Raw genomic sequence first — 22,818 nt, forward strand, 5'->3', positions numbered from 1 at the left:
CTTATTGAAAGACTATGCTATAAAGAAGTGCATGTTCCTAGAAATTATAAAACTTATTCATAAATTTGTTGATCTAAAGACTACCAGTATAACAGTTCACAATTGCTTACTACTTAGTTTTCACTAGAAATTAAGACTTCTAAGAATTTCTATGAATTCTAATAAATATTACTACTGGAGATAATAAGGGGCACAACTCTGTATACAAGGAAAATAAAATGTGTTTTTGGCAAGAAGTAGTATAAGGAAACAGAAATACATTTTTGTTGAGGGGGGAAAAATAATTTTGTCCTAAAGTGAGGCTGGTTATTTATTTATTTTTTAAAATATTTTTATTCATTTATTTGACAGGGAAAGACACAGCAGAAGAGAGAACACAAGCAGGGGGAGTAGGAGAGGAAGAAGCAGGCCTCCTGCCGAGCAGGGAGCCTGATGCGGGAGCCTGATGCAGGGCTCTATCCCAGGACCCTGGGATCATGACCTGAGCCAAAGGCAGACGCTTAAAGCCTGAACCACCCAGGCGCCCTTAGGCTGCTTATTTAAAGAGGGAAAGAAAGATAAAATCTGAATATAAAGAAGAAAACTGTAAAAGGTTAATGGGAAAAAAATCTTTGGAAAAACATTTTTCGTGTGGTTGGTACTGGCTAAGATTAGGATAAATTTAAGTAAGTAAATGGGTTAATATCAAGAATTAACTGGTGTAAAATTAAAATTTTGTCTTTGTTAAAAGGACAAAGTTCTCTTGAACTACTGGTCTCCTCTTAAAAAGAAACTATAAACCAAACTTTTTCTTTGCCTTTAAAGTTATCTGCCTAGGAGCACCTGGATGGTTCAGCTTGTTGAGCAACTGCCTTCGGATCAGGTCATGATCCTGGAATTTCTTTTTTTTTTTTTTTATAATGATTTTTTAAATAGATTATTTATTTATTTATTTGATAGAGAGAGATCACAAGTAGGCAGAGAGGCAGGCAGAGAGAGGGGGGGAAGCAGGCTCCCTGCTGAGCAGAGAGCCCAATGTGGGGCTCGATCCCAGGACCCTGAGATCATGACCTGAGCTGAAGGCAGAGGCTTAAACCACTGAGCCACCCAGGCGCCCCGATCCTGGAATTTCTACAGCCAGTCCCCATCAGGCTCCCTGCTCAGTGGAAAGTCCCTGCTCTCTCTCTCTCTCAAATAATAAAATCTTTTAAAAAAATAAAGTTATCGGGACGCCTGGGTGGCTCAGTTGGTTGGACGACTGCCTTCGGCTCAGGGCGTGATCCTGGAGTCCCGGGATCGAGTCCCACATCGGGCTCCCAGCTCCATGGGGAGTCTGCTTCTCCCTCTGACCTTCTCCTCGCTCATGCTCTCTCTCACTGTCTCTCTCTCTCTCAAATAAATAAATAAAATCTTAAAAAAAAATAAAAAAAATAAAGTTATCTGCCTAGAGAACTAGCATTATGTGTTTTGTCAAAATAATTACCCTTGTTTATCAAGCCTTTGATTACTTAAGAAAACTGAGTCTTATTGTATAAAGAGCTAAATTTTGCCCACAACTGCATAACATTCTGCATTTGTCTTTGAAGTCTTTTTATTGTCACTTTGGTTAAATGGATAATTATATATTGTTTCATAATAATCTGTGATCCTATTTAATCAAATGTACATACACACTTGAATATTTTTTGACTTGCTTTCCAAAATCAAATTCTAAAATAAAGTCTTTTGGCCACAATCTGAGGTGTAACACAGACCCCATGGAACATTTCAAAGATTTTGTGAGACATTTAACTGATCAGGCTTATCTGGCATTTTAAATTACAGGAGAAGCATTGTCAAATAAGTGGTACTAAACCCTCTTGGATTTTATTTGTGTAGATGTGTTATTAAGTGTTCTAAAAATGGTATGGAAACTCCTAGAAATCCGATGTCCTGGTATGTTATTATCTTAAAGTGTTGTGTGTCACAGACATAACCAAATTTCCTTGTCAACTGCACTGTAATGAACTCTAACCAGATCTCGGACCACAGACATTTTTCTACCTTATCATTTAGTTACTGATTTATTCTAATGGTGTTACAAGGTAACAAATGTACAATAAATGCACAAATGTACCTCATCTTCACTGAGACTCATAAAAAGAAGTCTGAGGACAAGTTTCTGATAAGCTTAAAATCATAAAACTTACCTATATAAAAATTTCCAGAGCTAATGGAAAAACTGGATTCAAGCAGAACCGTAATGGAATGAGGAGGGTAACAGTTTTTTATGCGATTGTTTAAAACATTGCGGACTTTTGGTGGGGAGCCTGGGGCCAAATCATTCATAGACGACCTGCTTCTGGGTTGGGGTTTCACACGAAGCAGAGCAACCCCCTCACTGTGGTCTGTTGAAAGTCAGCCCTCAACACAAGCACTTGTTAAATAAATAAATAAATAAATAAATAAAACCATTTATTTAAAAAAGTAAAATAAAAAATAAAACATTGCTGATTTTTTTAAATGCTTTGTTTCTATAGATTTAAGGAAACTTTTCTCTTAAGCTAACTTACAACAGTTCGTCTGTGAGCATTTTGTGAACAAAATGAAACACTTCTCTTTTTCTCCTTATCTGATCCCTCCAGAATTCAGAAGCTCAGGGAGTATTCTTCTATTTTCATGGCAACATATATGCATAAGTTCAATAAGAATTCTTCTCCTTGGGGCACCTGGGTGGCTCAGTGGGTTAAGCCCCTGCCTTCGGCTCAGGTCATGATCCCAGGGTCCTGGGATCGAGCCCCACATTGGGCTCTCTGCTCAGCAGGGAGCCTGCTTCCTCCTCTCTCTCTGCCTGCCTCTCTGCCTACTTGTGATCTCTGTCTGTCAAATAAAAAAATAAAATCTTTAAAAAAAATCCTTCTCCTTATGACATGACATAACTGGAAACACTGGTTATATTACCCAGGCTTTGACTGGAATGTCATATTTGAGAGAGACATGACCAGACAGCTTTAAGGAACTAAGGTTGACTTTACTGAATCAATAAAGCCCCTCGGGAAATGACAGCCTACTATCTAGCTTACTAGGTGAATAAAGAAGGTCACTTCCCAGCAGTTACAAAAACCTCAAGATATTGGGGGGAACCTCAGGAAAAGAGGAATTAACCCAAATCTATAGGCAAAGTCTTATGGCAAGTATTTGGCTTGGCTTCTGGCCTCAAAAGGCTGTTAAAATTTCAATGTAGAGACTCCTTATAAAGAGTTGCAGCAAAGCAAGTTAAAAAAAAAAGAAAGAAAGAAAGAAAAAGAGAGGGAAAAAAGCCTTGGTCATACCTGGTGGCTGAGTAATTCCAGAGCCCTGAAGACAAGGGGTAACACCACAAAATACAGACTCATTTTCTACTCCACCTGCACTGGCCAAGCAGCTGCTAAGCACACGGGCTGCATCTCCTGATACCTGGCAAACAAATGCAATACTGCCTCCAGAAGTAAGTCTTTCTCTGAAGTGCCCACAAGTACATTTGGGGAGAAGCTTCCAGAGCAAGTCAAGAAGCACCTGTCCGTCTAGGAGACTGGAGAGACTGCATGAAAGGATGTGGATGCCAGGAAGGAAGCAATGGTTCAGGCAGAAGAAGTGGCTGCTAAGACTGCTGGGAAGCTGGAGAAACGGGATAAGTTCTGCATGAAGAAAGCAAGTAGCAGCTGGCAGCGAGCACTCTCATGTCTTCAGAAAACAGCAGCAGTACCTCTGAGGAGAAAACAGCAGCAGTACCGCCGAGGAGACAGGTGAAAGGCCCAAAAGAAAGCAAAGGCCAAAGGCCTGAAAGGCTCCTCAGGACAAAGAAATGGAAATCCCAGCTGCCTCTGTCTCCTTCTCCAAACCCAAGAAAAAGAAATCTGTTCCCAAGGAGGAGATGGTTAGTGGTGATCTTGAAGAAAAGGCTGGCAGTGGAAGTCTTCCCAAGAGATAGAAATCTTTCCCTGAAGAGGAACCAGTTAATGATCCTGAAGAGGCAGGAAGCAGGAGGGTCCCCAGAAAAAAAGATTCTCTTTCAAAGAGGAGTTGCTCAGCAGCAGACCTGATGAGGCTGCTGGCAGCAAGAGCTGCAGCTCCAAGAAAAAAAAAAGAAAGTTCCAGAAGCTATCCTGGCAAGATCAGAATGAACACTTCCCTGGTGGGGACATAATCCACGGTGACATTTCCCAACCCAATCCATCTCTTAGAGCCCAATAAAAATGAATTCACAAGAAAAAATGATAATAAAATTTAGAAGTCCTGGGGCACCTGGGTGGCTCTGTCATTTAAACATTCAACTCTTGATATCATCTCAGGTCATGATCTTAGGGTCACTGGATCCAGCCCTGCACTGGGCTCTGCATGGGGCTTAGAATCACTTAAGATTCTCTCTCTCTCCCCCCTTGGCCCCTCCCCTCCTAAAAAAAAGTCATAGGATCAACTGCTATTCTTGCTGCACTTATGTAAATGATCAGGCCAAGGTTTTCTGAAGCTAGGTTTTTCACAAATGAATATTAATTAGGCTATCTTTGATAAACATGAGGGTAATTATACAGAGAAAATATGTTTCAATAATACTTTTGAATAAATATTAAATCCTAATACTAATCATTATAAACTCACCTAGATACTAATGCTTCCTAGTTTCCTCCAATGCCTGGCTACAACTTTCCAAAATAATGTTTTCCATGCTTCTCCCATCTTTGTGAGTTGAATTCATTTGAAAACTAAAATAGCCCTTTCTCCTAAAACCCTGCCAACAAGTAGGAATGATTTGATGCAAACTTCAGAGAAACCTCCAAAATCTCACACATAGGCAACCTTCGCACCTGTTGCTCTGTGGGCCTTTCAAAAAGATCACCACAGATATTCAAGCTACAGACTATAAAAACCAGACTATCACTGCCTGCTCCACTCTAAAGATGCTTCAAGCTTGACATCTAGAAATCATCTCAACTACCTATCCTCAGACTCAAAGTGATTTTTAATTTGATCCAATCATTAATCATTGTCTTTGTATCCATACAAATGCCTCTCGTTTAATATCTGAATGGCCTGAACCATGGGCCTAACTTTGAGAACACAGCTGTATCACCGTCTCCTAAAATGAGTTTAATTTAACTGACCTGTTGTCAGGCATACGAGACTGGTTCAACAAGATGGAACAACCTACCAACTCAAATTTTACCGTGTGAAACTTAAGGGAAGTTTTAGAGGAGGAAACTGTAGAGGCCAAGGCAGGCTGCCCCAAGATGGCCCACTCTGGCAAGGACATTATTTTGAATCACAAGCAATCAAAACCTAGCACAAACAGGGAAAGCTCTTTATCTCCCCCCTCAACTGTCTGCTTAAACCAAGACAGCTGTTTACAGAGATCCCCCTTTACCTAAGAAACTTACCTGCATAATGGGGCAACCTTTGTTATCTAAACATCTCTCACCTTCCACCAAATGGTCTCCCTTCCCTTTATACCCTCAGAACCCCACCCCCATTCCTGAGCTCATATAAGCCTCACATTACTTGACTGTCTTTGGATTTTCATGGCTTTATGGATTCCCCATACTTATGAAAATAAATTTGATTTGTTGCTGTGAACCTATCTCCTATCAATTTGATTCTTAGTCCAACAAGAAAGGCCTTAAAGGGCAGAGGAAATTCTTGCTCCCTTATATAAGTAAACTTAAGTGTTCTACCAATTTTAAATTGTTAGTTTTATGATTTCATAGCTCATGTGATATGATTTTTCAGACATGATTTCATATCTCATAAAACATATAGCAGATGTTCAATAAATACAAGTTGATTTATGCTTTTCAAGCCTCTGGTGGCCTCTAGCAAAGAAACGAAATTGAATCTGAGAAATTGAATCAACTATCTTTCATATATGCTAATGTATAACAGCTCTTCAAGCAGTTATTCAAAAACAGACTAATGGAAGTCAAATGACTTGGTAAGTTAGCCCAGTTCGTTCTGACAGGGATGATGCTAAATGGTACAGGACAGATGGCCAAAAATTGCTTAAAAGATACATACTGGGTATCTGGTAGAAATAATCATGGGCTGCTAGAGTTCTAAAAAAAAAAGAAAGAAAGAAAAAGAAAAAAAACCTTTAAGTTTGATTGTGCGCATTAATCTTTTTTTTATTGTGGGCATTAATCTTAAAATGATATAATTTTAAGAAAATTCTTAAAGCCATAATGTTGAATAGGTTTTCTGTTTTAATGTGGATTTAGAAATGGTAAGTAGTATCTCACTTAATAAGATAGATTCAAAAGTCTCTGGTCTCCCCACTGGAGCAGAGCAGGACAGGTTCCCTTCAGCTGTTATCACTAGATTAGTGAATGTGAAAAATAGAAATCATTATCAATAATTTATGTTGTTAACCCTATAAGAAACCGGCTGAGGGAAGTTTCTAAAACTTCTCTTTCTGGTAATTGTCACCTGACTAAAAACAGACACATTATATAAATCAATGTACTAATAAATATTAAATATTTGTTATTTATACCCTAACTATTTATTAAAAGGAGTCTGAATTGGCTGGTAAAAACAGAATAATGGCATGAAAGTAAGAAGTAAACAAGAGACCCATATTGAAATGGGAGAAGGGGTTAAGCCAGAAAAACTATGGATAGCTAGAAAATGCTGAGGTTTCTAGAAGCCAAGCAAGCTAATAAAACAAATCATACCAGTTTGTTGGGATTAACAAACTTGCATAGCTATTAAATATGTTGGCAAAAGAAAAAAGATTATTAAGTTATTTGGGTCACAGACATGCTATAAAGCATGTTGGCCGGTGGTGTAAGAGTTTTGCACATCCTTTTATGAAAAACCTTAAGACTTGGGTGGAGATAATAAGGAGTAAGATCTTATTTACTGGGTATAAACAGAAAGACTGTGTTCAAATTTTGTAACTTGTCTTTTCCAGTTTTCTACTTCCTGCTCTAAGAGGGAATGAAGCAGAGACCAGAATAATATTTAGAAATCAACCAGTCTCGTGAGGCCTAGCCCTTGGCTGTGGGTAAATTTCCCTGAGCAAGTAACTGCCTGGTCACTTCTAAAATTCAGCTCTGTTGGAAGGTGTAAATGTTTTTTTACAGTGAATGAATTTTTAGTACAGGGTCTTCTCAGTCCACAGGCCTGATCAGATCTGATCAACAAGACTATGGCCCATAATGTGGGACAAAGGCAACACCGTCCGATGTTATCCAAGACCAACAAGAAAGATGGGCCAAACATGTCGTGGTTGTGGCAACACACTCAAAGCCAGAAGCGAGGGTAGTGTCCACACTTTTTTCAAAAGAATTCCCTATGAGCTATCTAAATTACTTGTTTTGCTGGATTTCATTTTGCCAAAGGTTGCTTAAAAAAAACTGTCGGGACTGGGGTTAGATGATGACCTTTGTTGTAACAAGATTTAGCCCACAGGGAGTTGTGAAACCTGGATCTGTTCTAGGAATTATATTTGGCTCCTTGAGCTGTTTCCTGAGACTCTCCTGTGGGCCAGATTTAGCATTAAATGATAGGGCAGGTTCCGGAGTGTGGCCAGGATGCTAGTATTAAAAGGACCTTTTCCCAAGTGAAGGCTACTATAGTGGGTATGTGTGGAGCATAAGGAACAGCAGTAACCTTCAGGTACCTCCCTCCCTCTCACTCTTCTGAAGAGAAATTAGAAAGAAGAGATTTCAGGGCAGGAGATCTGCCAGGGTCTATGCCAGCACTTTGATGGTATGAATTCTCTCATTAGGATTCATCTTCGGCATGTCACATAGCAGTAACAGTGGCTAACAAGCACCGGGCACTTACCTGCACACCAGGCATCGTGCTAAGTCTTCCATGTGGATTACCTCGCTCGTCCTCCCCACAAACCTCAAGGAATCTTTGTTTCCCTTATCTGTGACTCACTGTAATGGTGGCTTTAATTCTATACCCTTCCTTTGTCCACGCCCTCTGCGGTGTGACTGCGCCGTTCCTCTCACTAAAAACACAAGCTCTGTTTCCCCAGTCTGTCAATCTGGACCAGCCCCATGGCTTGCTTTGGCCAACAGAATGCAGACCTGACATGGCGCCAGTCCTGCGCCTGGTCCTCAGGAGGCCTCACGTGGTCCTGCCTGCCCACAGGCGCACCCCTGCCGTCGCTACGAGAACACACCCAGGCGAGCCAGCTGAAGAAGTGAGCCATCCCGACCCCCTCTGCCAAAGCCAGCCTAGACCCGCCAAACCCCAGACGTTTGAGAAGCCCAGCCAAAGTAACCAGAGCTGCCCAGGGGCCCACCGACTGACTCTGCACGCATCTGCAATAACTGCTCATTGGGGAAGGCCCCGGAGGTTTAGCGATTGATCGTTGCACAGCGTCACGGTAGCAGCAGAAACTGGTGCCCCATTTATAAACCGGAAGACAGAGGCACAAAGATGGCAACTAACTCACCCCAACTGGTAAGAGTACAGCTGGGCTCTGAGATGCTAAAGCAACTTTGCAGGAAACTGGATGTAATTTCTATACAAGGCCAATATTTTACAACTATATTAAAAAGCCATTGGAAACTCAAATCACTTTGGTTTGCCTTCATTCAGACAGGTCTTCCGCAAAGAACCAAAGAAACTGATCTTGACATGATGGCTAATAGCCCTGACCAGACAAACAGAAACGGACATGGTGGTCAGAGAGGACAGCCTCGCTTTCCAAGACTTGTGTTGAAGGGAACTTGATCTGTATCTGTGCAACGGCTGGACTGAGAGCAGCCCTCGTGAGTTAGCAGCAACGGCCGTGGACGAAGAACCCCTCAGTATAAGGGCGTTGCTACAATGCGCAACACTGACTTCCATGTGACTTCTGCCACCAACATTAGAGTTACATCTCATTTATTCAACCACTGAGAGAAACGGTGAGCAGGGGAACTGGAGAACTTCAATATTAATGGCAGCACATCAGTTCAATTATCTTGGCTCACTAATGAGGTGAACTCCTAGTGTATGGAAGTTGCAAGTTCAAACTCCACCACTGCAATCGGACCCATGAGTGTACTTAAGCCTCTGGCACCAGCTGCAGCAGTATGGGCTGGTAGGAGAAACCTGTTTTGGGGATAAACATTACTATTGGAATTGGTCACACAGAGCAGCTCAGAAATTCGGAAGATACTGTAGGTCATCTACAGCATTACTTGGGGGACATGAACAATGTCTTTACGAGAAAGGGAAAAAGAAATAAGTCCCTAGAGTGCCGGTGAAATTATTGAATTGTTTTACACAGGAAATAAAGTCTTAATTCCTCACTTAATAAGGTCTAAACTTGAAGCATAATAAAAGATTCATTCCTCTTTAACTAGACTAACCTGCATACAGAATATTTTCATGTATAAGTATTATGTATGTTTTAACAATGTAGTAATGTTTTAAATGTTTTTAAAATTTAGGGGGCACCTGGGTGGCTCAGTGGGTTAAATGTTTTTAAAATTTAGTAATTTTGGGGGGGTTTTTTTTGTTGGTTTTTTTCTTTAGAACTACTTATTTATTTATTTATTTATTTATTTATTTAACAGAGACAGAGAGATACACAGCAAGAGAGGAGACACAAGCAGGGGAAGTGAGAGAGGGAGAAGCAGGGTTCCCACCAACCAGGGAGCCCGATGCAGGGCTTGATCCCCGGATCCTGGGATCATGACCTGAGCAGAAAGCAGACGCTTAACAACTGAGCCACTCAGGTGCCCCAAAAATTTAGTAAGGGACTTTAGCTTTGATTTGAGAATTGACCAAGACTCTTTTCTTGACCATATCATAGTCGGGTTCCTCTAAGCCCTCTTCTTGACTAGGCCTTGACCTTGGCCCCCATCCTGTCCTTGCCAAGCCGGTGTAGCCCAGTGTTAGCAATAATCCCAGTCAGTCGGTCACTCATCTAGAGAGAATCCCCTACCCTTGTGCAGGATCCTCTGTATCTAATCAAATCCCTCCTCCCCCACCCTTGCTATCTGATCACACCAGCCTGCCTTCAGCAAAAGCCCCCTCACCTCTGAGGTCTCATCCTAGCAGTTTTCCATCCACTGACTCCACGGCTCCGTGTGTTGGACATAAGTCCCCATTGGTCTTTCCTCAATTCAGAGTTGAGCCCAATCTCTCTCACCTACTGTGATTAGTCCTTGCATTTTCTACAACAGAACTGAATAAATTCTTCCTCACCATTTAAAAAAGTATAAAAACAATTTTTTTCTTTGACAGGGTTCACTCTGTAACAAAAACAGAAAATACGCGGTACCAACAAAAACGTGCCTATTGGTATTGGTAGAGCTGAGATACATGAATAAAGATAAGTAGAGTTTGGGGACACAATGACTATAATGAAATGAAGTGACATGGTTTCAGACCAGAAGAACTTAGCACAGCCAAAATGTTCAAATGTGAAACTAACTTCACTGAATTTTCTGGAAACTACAGTTAAAGCTGAAAGACCTTTTTTTTTTTTTTTTTGCATTAACACTTAATAGAAAATTGTTCTTTAAGGTATATGCTCACATTTCTGTTCTGTTAACTAAAGAATTACGAACATTTTTAAAAAGCATTTTTTGATGAGAATGCTTACAGAGCCCTGGGTCACCATTCCAAACATCAGGGAACACTCCTCAGACTGATATATGTAGAAAATACTTAAAATTGAGCTCACTGTGTACACTGGACCAAAGATACACCTAGAAAAGTTGCTCTTGGATGAAGTCTCTGATAGCATCTGAATCAGCTCATTTCTTATTATTTTCCTCTTTCTTCTGAAAATTACATGAACATGAAAATGTGATGTCAACTGGCTGGACTTGAATTAAGCTTTTACTGTATTTATCTTTAAAATACTGAAGTATTAGAAGCAAGACCTATTCCAATTATTTCCTATCTCTAAAACACTAAGAAATAAACATGTGCCTTTTATTTGTATAAGATCTTAATATTAGAATAAATAATATCCTGATAAGGGTAAATTAATTATAAAATAAGCCACTTAGAATTCCTCTCACTGGGGCACCTGGGTGGCTCAGTCAGTTAAGCGTCTGACTCATGACTGACTCACGATTTCGGCTCAGGTCATGATCTCATGGGTCCTGAGACTGAGCCCCATGCTGGGCTCGATGCTCAGCAGGGAGTCTGCCTGAAGATTCTCACTGCCTCTCCCTTTGCCCCTGCCCACTCACAAGTTCACTCTTTCTCTCTAAAATAAATAAATCCTTTAAAAAAAAAAAAGATGACGAAGTCTCCTCATCTTGACTGGTTTCCTCATTCCAGATATAAAATCAGTGAAAATCTGAGGGTTGTTTTGCTTTGTTTTTTACTGAGAAGCAGGGGAATAAAGCATGAGTTTAAAGCTAGATTGTCTAGGCATGAACATCACCTGAACCATTTTTAAGCTGCCTGATCTTTGGATTACTTAAACTCTTTGAGCCTCGGTTTGCTCATCTGGAAGATGGGGGGGCAGTAGAAGCAGATATAGGACCATTATGAATATTAAATGAGTTAACACATTAAACACACTTTGAAGAGTACCAGATATCCAGTTAAACCTCAGTAAAATTAGCTACTTTATTATTATTGCCAGATTATTAAAACATAAAACCCTTACCACTGTAGTCACACTAGGCCCATGCTGACCATCCCTTCCCTTCCTGGTTATTGTTGGTATCGTCACCTACCCTCCATGGATGCAGATACTTACATGGGCATTTAATGATGTATTTTAGATATAAATCATCATCAATAATTTTAAAAGGGAGGGGCACCTGGCTGGCTCAGTCAGTAGAGTGTGCAAGTCTTGATCTCAGGGTCATGCTTTCGAGCCCTGTGTTAGAGGTAGAGTTTACTTTAAAATTAGTAACAGAGGTGTCTGGGTGGCTCAGTTGGTTGGGCATCTGACTCTTGATTTCAGCTCAGGTCCCTTGATCTCAGGGTTCTGGGATCGAGCCTCACATCAGGCTCTGTGCTCAGCACAGAGTCTGCTTGTCCCTCTCCCTCTGTTCCTCCCCCTGCTCACATGGTCCCACATGCACGTGTGCATTCTCTCTCAAATAAAAATTCAAAAATGTTTTTAAATTAATAATAATAATTTCATAAAAAGAAAATGGAGGGGCACCTGGGTGGCTCAGTTTGTTAAAGCCTCTACATTCACTCAGGTCATGATCCCAGGGTCCTGGGATCGAGCTCCTCATCGGGCTCTCTGCTCAGCAGGGAGCCGGCTTCCTCACACCTCTGCCTGCCTCTCTGCCTACTTGTGATCTCTGTCTGTCAAAAAACACATAAAATCTTTAAAAAAAAGAAAATGGAAAAGCAAAATATCAAGTAATACTCCAGACATCCTTCCTCCCCCCACCCACAAACATACCCCTAGTCTTCCCCTGTCATTTAGGTCATGAGCATTTAGATCAGAGTTTGTTACCATGGGACAAGAGCATCATCTCTGTTTATAGCAACAATACATCATGTATTCTTTGAGGAGTCCCACTTTCCTGTGTAAAACTTTCCACAAAAGCAACTTGTTAGTGTTTAGCTAACACACTGTATTTTTAAATTATACATGGTCTTCTAAATAAGATTTAAGAAATTAAAGAAGATCTCTACCAAACAAGGTCCTGATTTTTGTTTCTGAAGACTGAGGGGAGAGAGAGAATGTTAGTGTAAAAGACACAGAATGGTATCCCCAGGACATATTTCATTTAGCCTCCAAAGTATTGACCAAGATTTAAAATATGGGAGATTCCATAAAAATCCCTATTTCTGAATTCTCTCAAAAAAAAAAAAACAGACACATGGTTTCTCACACACACACACACATATCAGAAACCTAGCAAGGCAGGCATTCTGCATGAATATAGTCTGAGCTGAATCCTGAATAACATACTCATTCTTATTCACCACTACTGTGTCTCAGACACTAAGTTCCAGAGGCAATTTCCTCTCATCATTGCACTTGTCCCGGCTTTTGCTGATACCTAGCCAGCTTTATTTCTGTATGTTATTTAATGTTATTGCCTGTAAGGGTATCTGATCTTGGAACCCCTGGCTTTCAGCTTGACCAAGACCTTTGCAACTTCAAGGCACTGAATGCCTTTAAACTGTAGACTTCTCTCCATCTAGCCTATGAGCCAATGAGAAGCAAGATTCCCAGGTGCTAACTGCAGAGAAGCATCTGGAATTTATCTCCTTTATGCTGGTACATCAGGGAACCTGAAACACCCTCACCAAGTAGCAGCCTGACTCCAACTCCAAATCCTGGTTCCCAAGCCATGAATCCTGGTATTATTTGAGTCCTTCTCCCCTGATATTAGAGCCCTCCATGAAACCCAGTTGGTCAGGGACCAATGATCCTGCCCTCCCAAACCTGGCTATGAGCACGCTCTCGCCCAGGGACTAAATCCCCAGCACACCGAATTCAACAGATCCCTCTTCAAGTCTTTAAATGGGCACTATCCAATATGGTAACTGCGTGTCCAAAATGGTAGCCACAGTGGCAAAGGAACACTTGAAACGTGGCTAATCTGAAGTGAGCTATCCTATAAGTATAAAATAGACATGAAATTTCAAAGATTTAGCTTGAAATAAAGCATATAAACTATCACGTAAATAATTTTTATATTTATTACTTGTTGAAATGATAACATTTTGAACATACTTAGTTGAACAAAATATATTAAAATTAATTTCACCTGTTTCCTTTTACCTTTTTTTTTAAGATTTTATTTACTTATTTAACAGAGAGTGAGCGAGCAAGCACAAGTGCAGAGCGGCAGGCAGAGGGAGAGAAGTGGGCTCCATGGGGAGCCTGATGTGGAACTCAGTCCCAGGGCCCTGGGATCACGACCAGAGCCAAAGGCAGACCCTTAACCGACTGAAGCACCCAGGTGCCCCTTCCTTTTACTTTTTTTAATGAGGCTGGTAGAAAATGTAAAATTACATGCATGGCTTATATTGAAGTTCTTCTGGATAGTGCCACTCTAGGTAACAAAGACAACTACTGCCCAAAGAGTTCTGCATCTATTCTCACTCCATTGGCCTGGCCTACAGCCAGTCCCACGTGGGTTAAGTCCGTATCCTGGTATCAAAAACCACAAGAATCTTCCATATGCATCTTTAGGGAGCTTTGCATTGAAGAACTCTCCTTTTTTACATGCTATTCCCTCCCATTTCTAATTAAATTTGTAAAACTCCTGTAGTTATGTGTAAGTAAAATAGTACGAACGTATATTTGTGTCTGTGTGTGTGTGTTCATGTGCGCACGTGTGCACATGTGCTCACACGCACACTTGCCTATGGGAAGTGGAAAAGAAATAGCAACTTTGAATTGCGTGTTTTCCCCAGTGAAAAGGAAGAGATCCCTGGTTGGTGGGGGGCTTACTCCTCTACAAAGGAAACCTCAAAGGGACTACTCTCTCCTGCCCTCTATAACAAACGATGCCAAGCAGAGGTAGTTGGGCCAAATCTGCCATTAATAGACTATACAAAGAAAAAAAAAAGAGAGAGAGGGAGAGAGAGACTATACAAAGGGTTACTGAGGAGAAGCAGGAAGCCCTTTGGAAGAACCTAAATACCAGCTGTCAAAGGAAAACTAATCAGTTCTTCGGAGAATAAATAACAAGAGGCCTGGAGACCCCTACCCAGGGGTCCTTTTAAACCAATCTGAACAAGGAAGTTTTTCAATGGTTTGAAAAAACTGAAGCACTTACTTGCACTAAAGCAACAGGCTTTGGTAAACAAAGTACTAGTGTCCCAATCAACGGCCTACCCGGCTCCCACTGGCCAGGGGCGGGCTTCTGGTGGGAACTGTTTGCAAGCAAATGAGTGCTGCCAAGGCCTTGCTACTCCAGGTGTGGTCCCAGGATCGGCAGCATCAGCACGACTTGGGAACTTGTTATCCAAGTTCTCGGTCCTCACCCAGATCTAAGTTAAAAAGATCCTTCGTAAAATGCAGTGAGATTTTGCATTTTTACAAGAAGAGCCTCGTTTGATTTGTGTATACGTTCAAGTCTGACAAGCACCTGAAATTTAACCTTCTGAATGTACCCATCTGCTTAGCAATTTTTTTGTAAATAGAACAACAGCAGCCTTCCTTCGGAGTTAGAGTCTCTGGAATTTGTCCCACTGGGGATCTTTCTGGTTTTCTTTTTCTTTGGGCTGTAGTTAATAATACAGAATGTTTTTCAAGTAAATCAGTGGTTCCAGGTGGTTCTTGGATGAGAGCCCTGTAGCAAGGCTATAAAAAGTCAGATATTTCTCTTATAAGTTTCCAACTTAAGTATTCCCTGAGGCAAATAGCTTCAGCTTAAGGGAGGAAAACAGTTTTATGTAAAATAGATGAGTATCTGTGTAACTATCCCACTACTTCCAAGTCCCATGTATATCAAAATAAGGGGGGGGGACTGCCAAAATCAACTTTATTTTAGAATATTACACCCTAACACATGAAAAGGGGACTTTCACACCAAAACTGAGAAAAACAAATTAATCCACATACCTTTCATATTACTTAAAATTCTTCTACTGCCAAAAAAAACCACACACACAAAAAAACAAAACAAAAAAACCTTCTGCTATGCCTTAATTGTTTTTATATCCTTCCCAAAGCTTATAATGTTACCACTGTGATTATCTGATAAATTCTCAATCCATTTACTCTAAGCAAAGAGTGAAAGAAAACACGCAATAGGAATATTGAGCATTCTGAAATAAGACATTAATTCTCCAGTGGAATTATTTGCAAGAAGGAGAATTACAGGTTCAAATACAGTCTCAAGCTTGGCAGAAAATTCCCCAAAGCATTTAAAAAAAGGTGGGGGGAAGAAGTCCAGGTAAATATACTTAGATTTAAGGTATTCCAAGGAAAACTTCAGCAAATACATAGTTATGTGTTACCTACTGTAGGGGCCAAGGCCTAACTACCCCAAGATGGGCCACCTTGGCAAGATTATTTTGAGTCAAAAGCAAACAAAACCCAGCAAATTCAGGAAAAGTTCCTTACCTCCCCCTCAGCTGCCTACATTTACAGCGGTAGGCCAAGCCTGTGCCTGAGGAAGAGAGCTATTAACAGAGATTGCTCTGTACCTAAGTAATCTATGGGCATAGCAGGGCCAGCTCGTTTTTCCAAACATCTTCTCTCACCTTCCTGCAAATGGTCTTCTTCCCCTTTGTATCTTCACACCCTCCCCTTTCTCCTGAGCTCAGGAGCTCATGGAAGCTTCATGGTGCCAGTCTTTAAAATTTCATGTCTGTGTGGATTCTCTATATGCACAAAGCTAAATTTGGTTTTGTCCTGTTGATCCATCTCATGTCAATTTGATTCTTTGTCCAGCTAAAAGGACCCTGAGGGTGGCTCAGTTGGTTAATCATAGGACTCTTGATTTTGGCTCAGGTCATGATCTCAAGGTCATGAGATCAAGCCCTGCTTCGGGCTCCCTGCTCGGTGTGGAGTCTGCTTGAGATTCTTTCTCCTTCTGCCCCTTCCCCTGCTTATGTGCACACATGCGCTCTCTCTTCCAAATAAATAAAATCTTCAAAAAAAAAAAGGCTTTGAAGGGTATAGGAAATTCTTCCTCCCCCACAGTATTAACACATAAAACCAAACAGTTCATACTATATAGCAGCGCATAATACCAATTACTTGAATTATTGTGATGTAACAGACTTTACCTGTTTGCCTTTAAAATCAGTGATTGTTGAGCACCTGCATCCAAGCTGCTCATATATTCTCATCTGAATGACTACAATAGATCATTATTAGTGAAATATACCTAGAATATATCTCTTGGGCATACTGATTATTTGGGATGGATTATTTTTGAGAAGTTACAGACACAGGGAACCCTCTCAAAACAGAGTCAAAGCTACCCTTTTGTGAGAGAAATTAACATTTAGGAGGGAAAGCTCCCTTACAAGGGTATCTTCCTGTCTCAGGAAAAGGAGTATGACTCTCATCTCTAGAAGCTCTGATCAATGGAGAAGAGCATGGACTTAAATATGCATAATAACCTTATCTTTTGTCTACTGTGCTTTTCCTGGTAACCTCCCAACACTGGCCTGCCCACCCCTGTGCCCCCGTATTGTCATCTTCTTTTTCCTTAGCTGGGGATGGTAATTAAGGTGGTGGCCTGGGCCACTTCTGGGAGTTCCTTGGTTTTTCTGAGTCTCTCCCTTGTATACAGGAGGTATATGCCTTATTAAACTTGTTTGGTTTTCTCTTGTTAATCTGTGTTTTTACCACAGTGGGATCTCAAGAACCTGGAAGGGTAGAGGGAGATTATTTTTCCTGCCCTATATTAGTTAATTATGTCTAAATACTTTGCTTCATGGCATTCATAAACCATAACTCATCACAAAGAAAATACACACCAAAAAATCCCCACCATGGCTAAATCCAAGTTTCTAATTCAAAATACACTCTCTCCTCCCATGCAGCAGAAACAAATGAAGAAGAACACACTGTGAGGGTGAGGAGTCTTTCCATTCATGACCTTCAACCTCATCTACACCATTACTGCCTCCGGGTAACCACGTTTCCTCAGTTTACTCCCTCTCCCTCTCCCCTGGACAACTATTTCACACCTTCTTCTCTCTCTTCCAACCTTGAACCCCAACCTCTGTCCTCAAGCCAAGATTCATACCTACTGCCTCCTTGACATCTTCACAACTGCAAGTCTGATGACCTGTCAAGTTCAACATGGCCACGACTAACTTCCTGGTCTCTCCCAAACCCAAATCTGGTTTCCACAGCATTCCTCTTCTCAGTTAACAGCAACTTCCTGCTTCCACTGAAATCAGACTCCAAGCTCTCAGTCTCAGATCCCTCACTCAATCTGTCAGCAAATTACGTTGGTTCTACTTCAGAATCCAACCCCTTTTCCCAACTTCGACTGCTACCAACTGGTCCAAGCTACCATCATCTCTCACCTGGTCCCTCCAATGGTCTTTTGTTTTGTTTTGTTTTAAGCAGGCTCCACACCCAGCATGGAGTGCAGTGCAGGGCTTGAACTCACAACCCTGAGAACAAGACCCGAGCTGAGATCAAGAGTTGGTGCCCCTTCCTTTCAACAGTCTTAATTAGTCTCCCTGATTCTGTCCTTGACTCCCTCCAGTCTCTTCTCAACACAGCAGCAGGGGGATCCTTTCAACATAAGTCAGGTCACATCAAGCCTCCTCTCAAAAGCCCATTATTAGCTCCCCACTGCACTCAGGATAAAAATCCACAATGGCCTGTAAGACCTTACAAAATGCCACCGTCTCTATTATTGCTCTGACTGCAGTGCCTACTTCTTACCCTTACTCACTCCATTCCAGCCACATGGGCCTCCCTGCTATTGTTTGAGTGCTCCAGCCCCAACCCAGCCAGAGGACTTTTTGCACCAGCTCTTCCTTCAGTCTGGAACGCTCTTCCCCCAGATAGCTGCCGTATCTAATTCTCTCACATCCTTCAAATCTTTGCCAAACATCAGCCTCAGAGTGAAGCGTTCCTTGACCACCCTAATGAATCCTGTAACCTGCCCCAAACGCCCTCACCTTATAGCATTCCCAATTCCTTTATACCTTGATCTCCTTTTCTCTTTTTTCCAGGGTCCTTACTATCTTGCAACATACTTCTCTGTCCCCCCACCCAACAGAATGTCAACTCAATGAGGTCAGGGACCTTTTTTCCTGTTCTCGGCTGTTTCCCAGGTGCCTGGAACAGTGCCTGGCATATAACAGGTGTTCAACAAGTATTTGTTGAGTAAATTAATGAAACTAAACCTCATGTTTTATTAGCAGATAGATCTGGCTGGGCCATTAACGCCATTACGGCAACTGCAAATTACCACAGATCATAGGTACAGAAAAGCTCATTACATTGCTCACTCCATTTTTGTATATGCTTAGGAATTCCCAAAATAAAAGGATTTCTTTTTAGGTTAACAACAAAAAATAGACACACACAGTATTGTCTCTGAAATAAATGTCACACCTCTGAAGTTTCCAGAACACAGCATAAGTAGAAAAAAACCTTGCATTTTATTTCTATTTCTAAACCATTTAATAGTTATTAAATATATTACAAATCTCTTTGTCTCAGGGTCTCCAGCTTCCTCATCTCTAAAACAAAGAGGCTCTACCTTTTGTAATTACAAAGTCCAATATCTCTTCATAAAATTTTCTAGGCCCTCTTTGTTCCTAAGCATCGACTTTACACATTTAACTTCTACAGGAGAAATTCAGACACTGGGTGACATAACGTCATGCTTCTTTTCTCACTTCTAAGTTGTCTGAACTTTCAAGACTATATTCTAGGTTTGAAGTTGAACTATTATTCTATCTAGTTTCATCACTCTCAGAGCTGCTATGGGCCTGCTGGCCATGTCCACGTTGGACCCGGCAGACTGCCATGGCTCTTACCAGGGGGGGGAGCAGAACTTACCATCTCCTTTTTGTCTTCCTGGAAGTGCACATCCACAAACATTTTCCCAACAACATAAGGGAGGGCACTTTCGATAAAGTTTACACATTTGTCCCATTGAGGCAATAGAGTTGTGGTTCCCTGAATTACCTGTGGGAGACAATTGATCCAGATTGAGGTTCACTTGGATAAAACCTATGGCTGAAAAAAAAATTCACACAACCTGAAGAAAACAGGCTACAAAACATCGCACACCCCAACCCATATACATGGTCTCATGGAAAAGCAGACAATGAAATCAGACGAAGAAATAAATTCTGCTTGTTCCTAGTTAGACTTAAAACGGAATGAAAATATTTTGATGGTAGAAAATAATGTATTTATTCTTTCCTTTCAATTTTCCCCACTAAATGAAGGATTAGGAGAATGGCACAGTTTTTTTTCAGTTAGCAGGGAAATGAGTGGATGCTGGCCCATCCAAGTGTCTAGACAGCCTTTAAAAGCTATTGGTAGGGGCACGTGGGTGGCTCAGTGGGTTAGAGCCTCTGTCTTCAGCTCGGGTCATGATCTCAGGGTCCTGGGATAGAGCCCTGCATCGGGCTCTCTGCTCAGCAGGGAGCCTGCTCCCCCCCCCCTCAGCCCCACCTGCCTCTCTGCCTATTTGTGATCTCTGTCTGTCAAACCAATAAATAAAATCTTTTTAAAAAATAGCTATTGGTAACTGAAGTTCCACTAGGAAAGGTCTACTATCAATGGGTGATCAAAGTTCCTGCCCGGCAAGGGTCTCCTTCCTCTGGGTAGTACACTCACAAGTCCAAGGACAACATGGCCCATGTGAACAACCCAAGAGGCTTATTTAGCAAAGGACACACCCGTAACAAAGTAAAAAAAAAAAAAAGGATGAAAATGTTTTTCCCATCTGTCCCAATTAAGTCATTATAGGAAAACATTTACAAACAAGCGAGGGGGTTCCAAAGCAGGACTTGGAAGGCTCAAAGGTTTACTCTTGGTGATGAAAGCAAAGAAATAGTGTTTAAAATGACCTTGAAGGATGGAAGTTTAGCACTCAAAATGCAAACTGAAGGCAAGCGGCAAGGCAGGGAGGCCCTGAGCACGGTGGCTGCGTGGCCTGCACCACGCTAGCCCCAGGCTGCGGCTGACGCGGGCTTAATGCTTAGATCCATCGCTCCATACTTCCGCCTGCTTTGTGGCAACACAACCCCTCACAGACAGAAGAAATTGATGTATTTTTTAAATCTCTAGAGAGGGAGATCCTACAACTGTCTTTGGCAACTCCATGTTATATTTAGCTCTCTACACTGAAGAAACATCCCCTCCTCATACCCAACCCGCCCATTTTCACACACTACTTCTCACACCGTTCTCTCTTATTCGCTTCACAGTAGGGCTGAAAAGATTTTACGTGATCCACAGGAGTTAAAAATACACATGCATATATATAAACATAAATATATATATATACACACATATATATATAGAACATGTATATATAGGCACATATAAAAATATATATTTATATATTTAAATAAAATCTACTTGTTTTGTAACTTAACCTTTTGATATGACCTCAATAAATATAGCTGTTTTATGATGTTCTCTATAAAACTCAATAATCTAGTGACTTTGAGAGCCAAAATGTGTCCAAAATAACTGTGCTACTGCTCAATAGTAATGACCCTCCAAAAATTCCAGTATTTACCTGTTTCTCTAATAACTGAAGCATCTGTTAAATGAAAGCACTGTTATAAAATGTCACTCACTTCTAGTTGAGAGAAAAATAAATTTAAAATACCTTTTAAAAGTCACACAATATTTAAAATGCAAAACAAACAAACAAACAGAAAACCATTAGGTCCTTAATAATGGGAAAATTACTCAGACAAAAGTTTGTGAAACAAAGGCAAAATAATACCTATGTAAGTGAGAGAGTGAAGGGAAAATCAAAGAACCAAGTGAGGGGGGAAAGAAGCAAAGTGTTTGAGGCAGCTGAGCTGGGTTCCCTGGGGAGACTAGATTTGGGCCTCTTTGGCCTAGCAGAATTAGGATAATTTCAAAGACTGAATGAAAGTCAAGATAAAGACAAAATTCTAGGGCGCCTGGGTGGCTCAGTGGGTTAAGCCGCTGCCTTCGGCTCAGGTCATGATCTCAGGGTCCTGGGATCGAGTCCCACATCGGGCTCTCTGCTCAGCAGGGGGCCTGCTTCCCTTCCTCTCTATCTGCCTGCTTCTCTGCCTACTTGTGATCTCTGTCTGTCAAATAAATAAATAAAATCTTTTAAAAAAAAAAGACAAAATTCTACCCCTAAATTAAGATGAAACTTTATTATCTAATATGTGTATTATGCTCATTTTGAATATTTATAATACTGAAAATGAAAAATAGTTACAAATATATCACTAAGATACATTTGAACTATAATTACAGTGGCCCAGTTAAAAATACTGGGAAAAACGGGAATAGGTCGATAAGAGAGAGTGAAAACAAGATGTCAGTCCCAAATCTTGCCCCTAATATCTTTATATGGCCTCACCAAAGTACAGCTTGTGTGTAGTTTACAGTACATAAGGTTTCACTTAATAAAAAGAAATAAATCAAAAAAAAAGAGTAGAGTTTGGGCTGCAAAATTCCCTCTGTCCTATCCCTAAAGATGATTTTTATTGGATTAGTCAATATACAGACTGTTCCAGCATGTAAAGTTATCCAGTGATGTAACATTGCAATCTTCTTCAAACTTACCCGTGAGAATTCAAGCCACCTATACTGAAAGCGCCTGCTAAGGTTTGGAATTCTGGAATAAACCATCCTCCACACCAAATAGTTGGCAATGGTCCTGTTAGCAGAGAGAAATGTGCATTTATTACAATTAGGTTGATACCTGATACTCCACAGAACACCCTGGGGAAAACTGCTTGCCAAGCTCCACGGAGGGACCTCTGCTCATAGAAAACTGTAGAACTTGCACTTGAGAAATGATATAAGATGATACAGTGTCAATAAGCTCAACCAAAACTGGCTGTAGAACTTGCACTTGAGAAATGATATAAGATGATACAGTGTCAATAAGCTCAACCAAAACTGGCTTGCTTTGCACCACTTAATACAGGGAGATGAAATGAAGATTCCAGCCCGAGGCCTTAAGCGTCAACGTTTTGCTTTCCCTCTCAGGGCATGGAATCCATTGTTGAGCCTAGACTTTTCTATCTAGAAACTGTCCATACACTGGAATTATTAGGTGACCTCAAAAATGCAGATGAATTCTTACTTTTGGGAACAAATATTAATATATTGGCCAATACCAATTATCTAGATTTGCACCTTGATTCTATACTTATATGAGCTGAGTTTGTCACTTAAACTTGCTGATTTTATGGTTTCTTATCATACAATGAGGATGATCACTAACTTATAGGTTTACTGTGAGGTTCAAGTAAGTATAAAAAACC

At 40.9% G+C, this 22,818-nt stretch overlaps 1 protein-coding gene across 2 annotated transcripts in view; it reads right to left on the reverse strand.

Annotated features, from left to right (window-relative positions):
* Window positions 1-22,818, reverse strand: part of PHEX (phosphate regulating endopeptidase homolog X-linked) — a 205,416-nt gene that overhangs the window by 119,886 nt on the left and 62,712 nt on the right. For both annotated transcript variants that reach the window (XM_044234827.1, XM_044234828.1), the window contains exons 10-11: window positions 22,112-22,205; window positions 19,376-19,504 (exon numbers count right to left, since the gene is read on the reverse strand). In XM_044234827.1, the coding sequence (XP_044090762.1) occupies window positions 19,376-19,504; window positions 22,112-22,205 (223 nt within the window). The remainder of the gene's footprint in view (window positions 1-19,375; window positions 19,505-22,111; window positions 22,206-22,818) is intronic.

Source organism: Neovison vison, chromosome X (assembly GCF_020171115.1).
Source record: "Neovison vison isolate M4711 chromosome X, ASM_NN_V1, whole genome shotgun sequence".
In the NCBI taxonomy this organism is placed as follows: Eukaryota; Metazoa; Chordata; class Mammalia; order Carnivora; family Mustelidae; genus Neogale; species Neogale vison.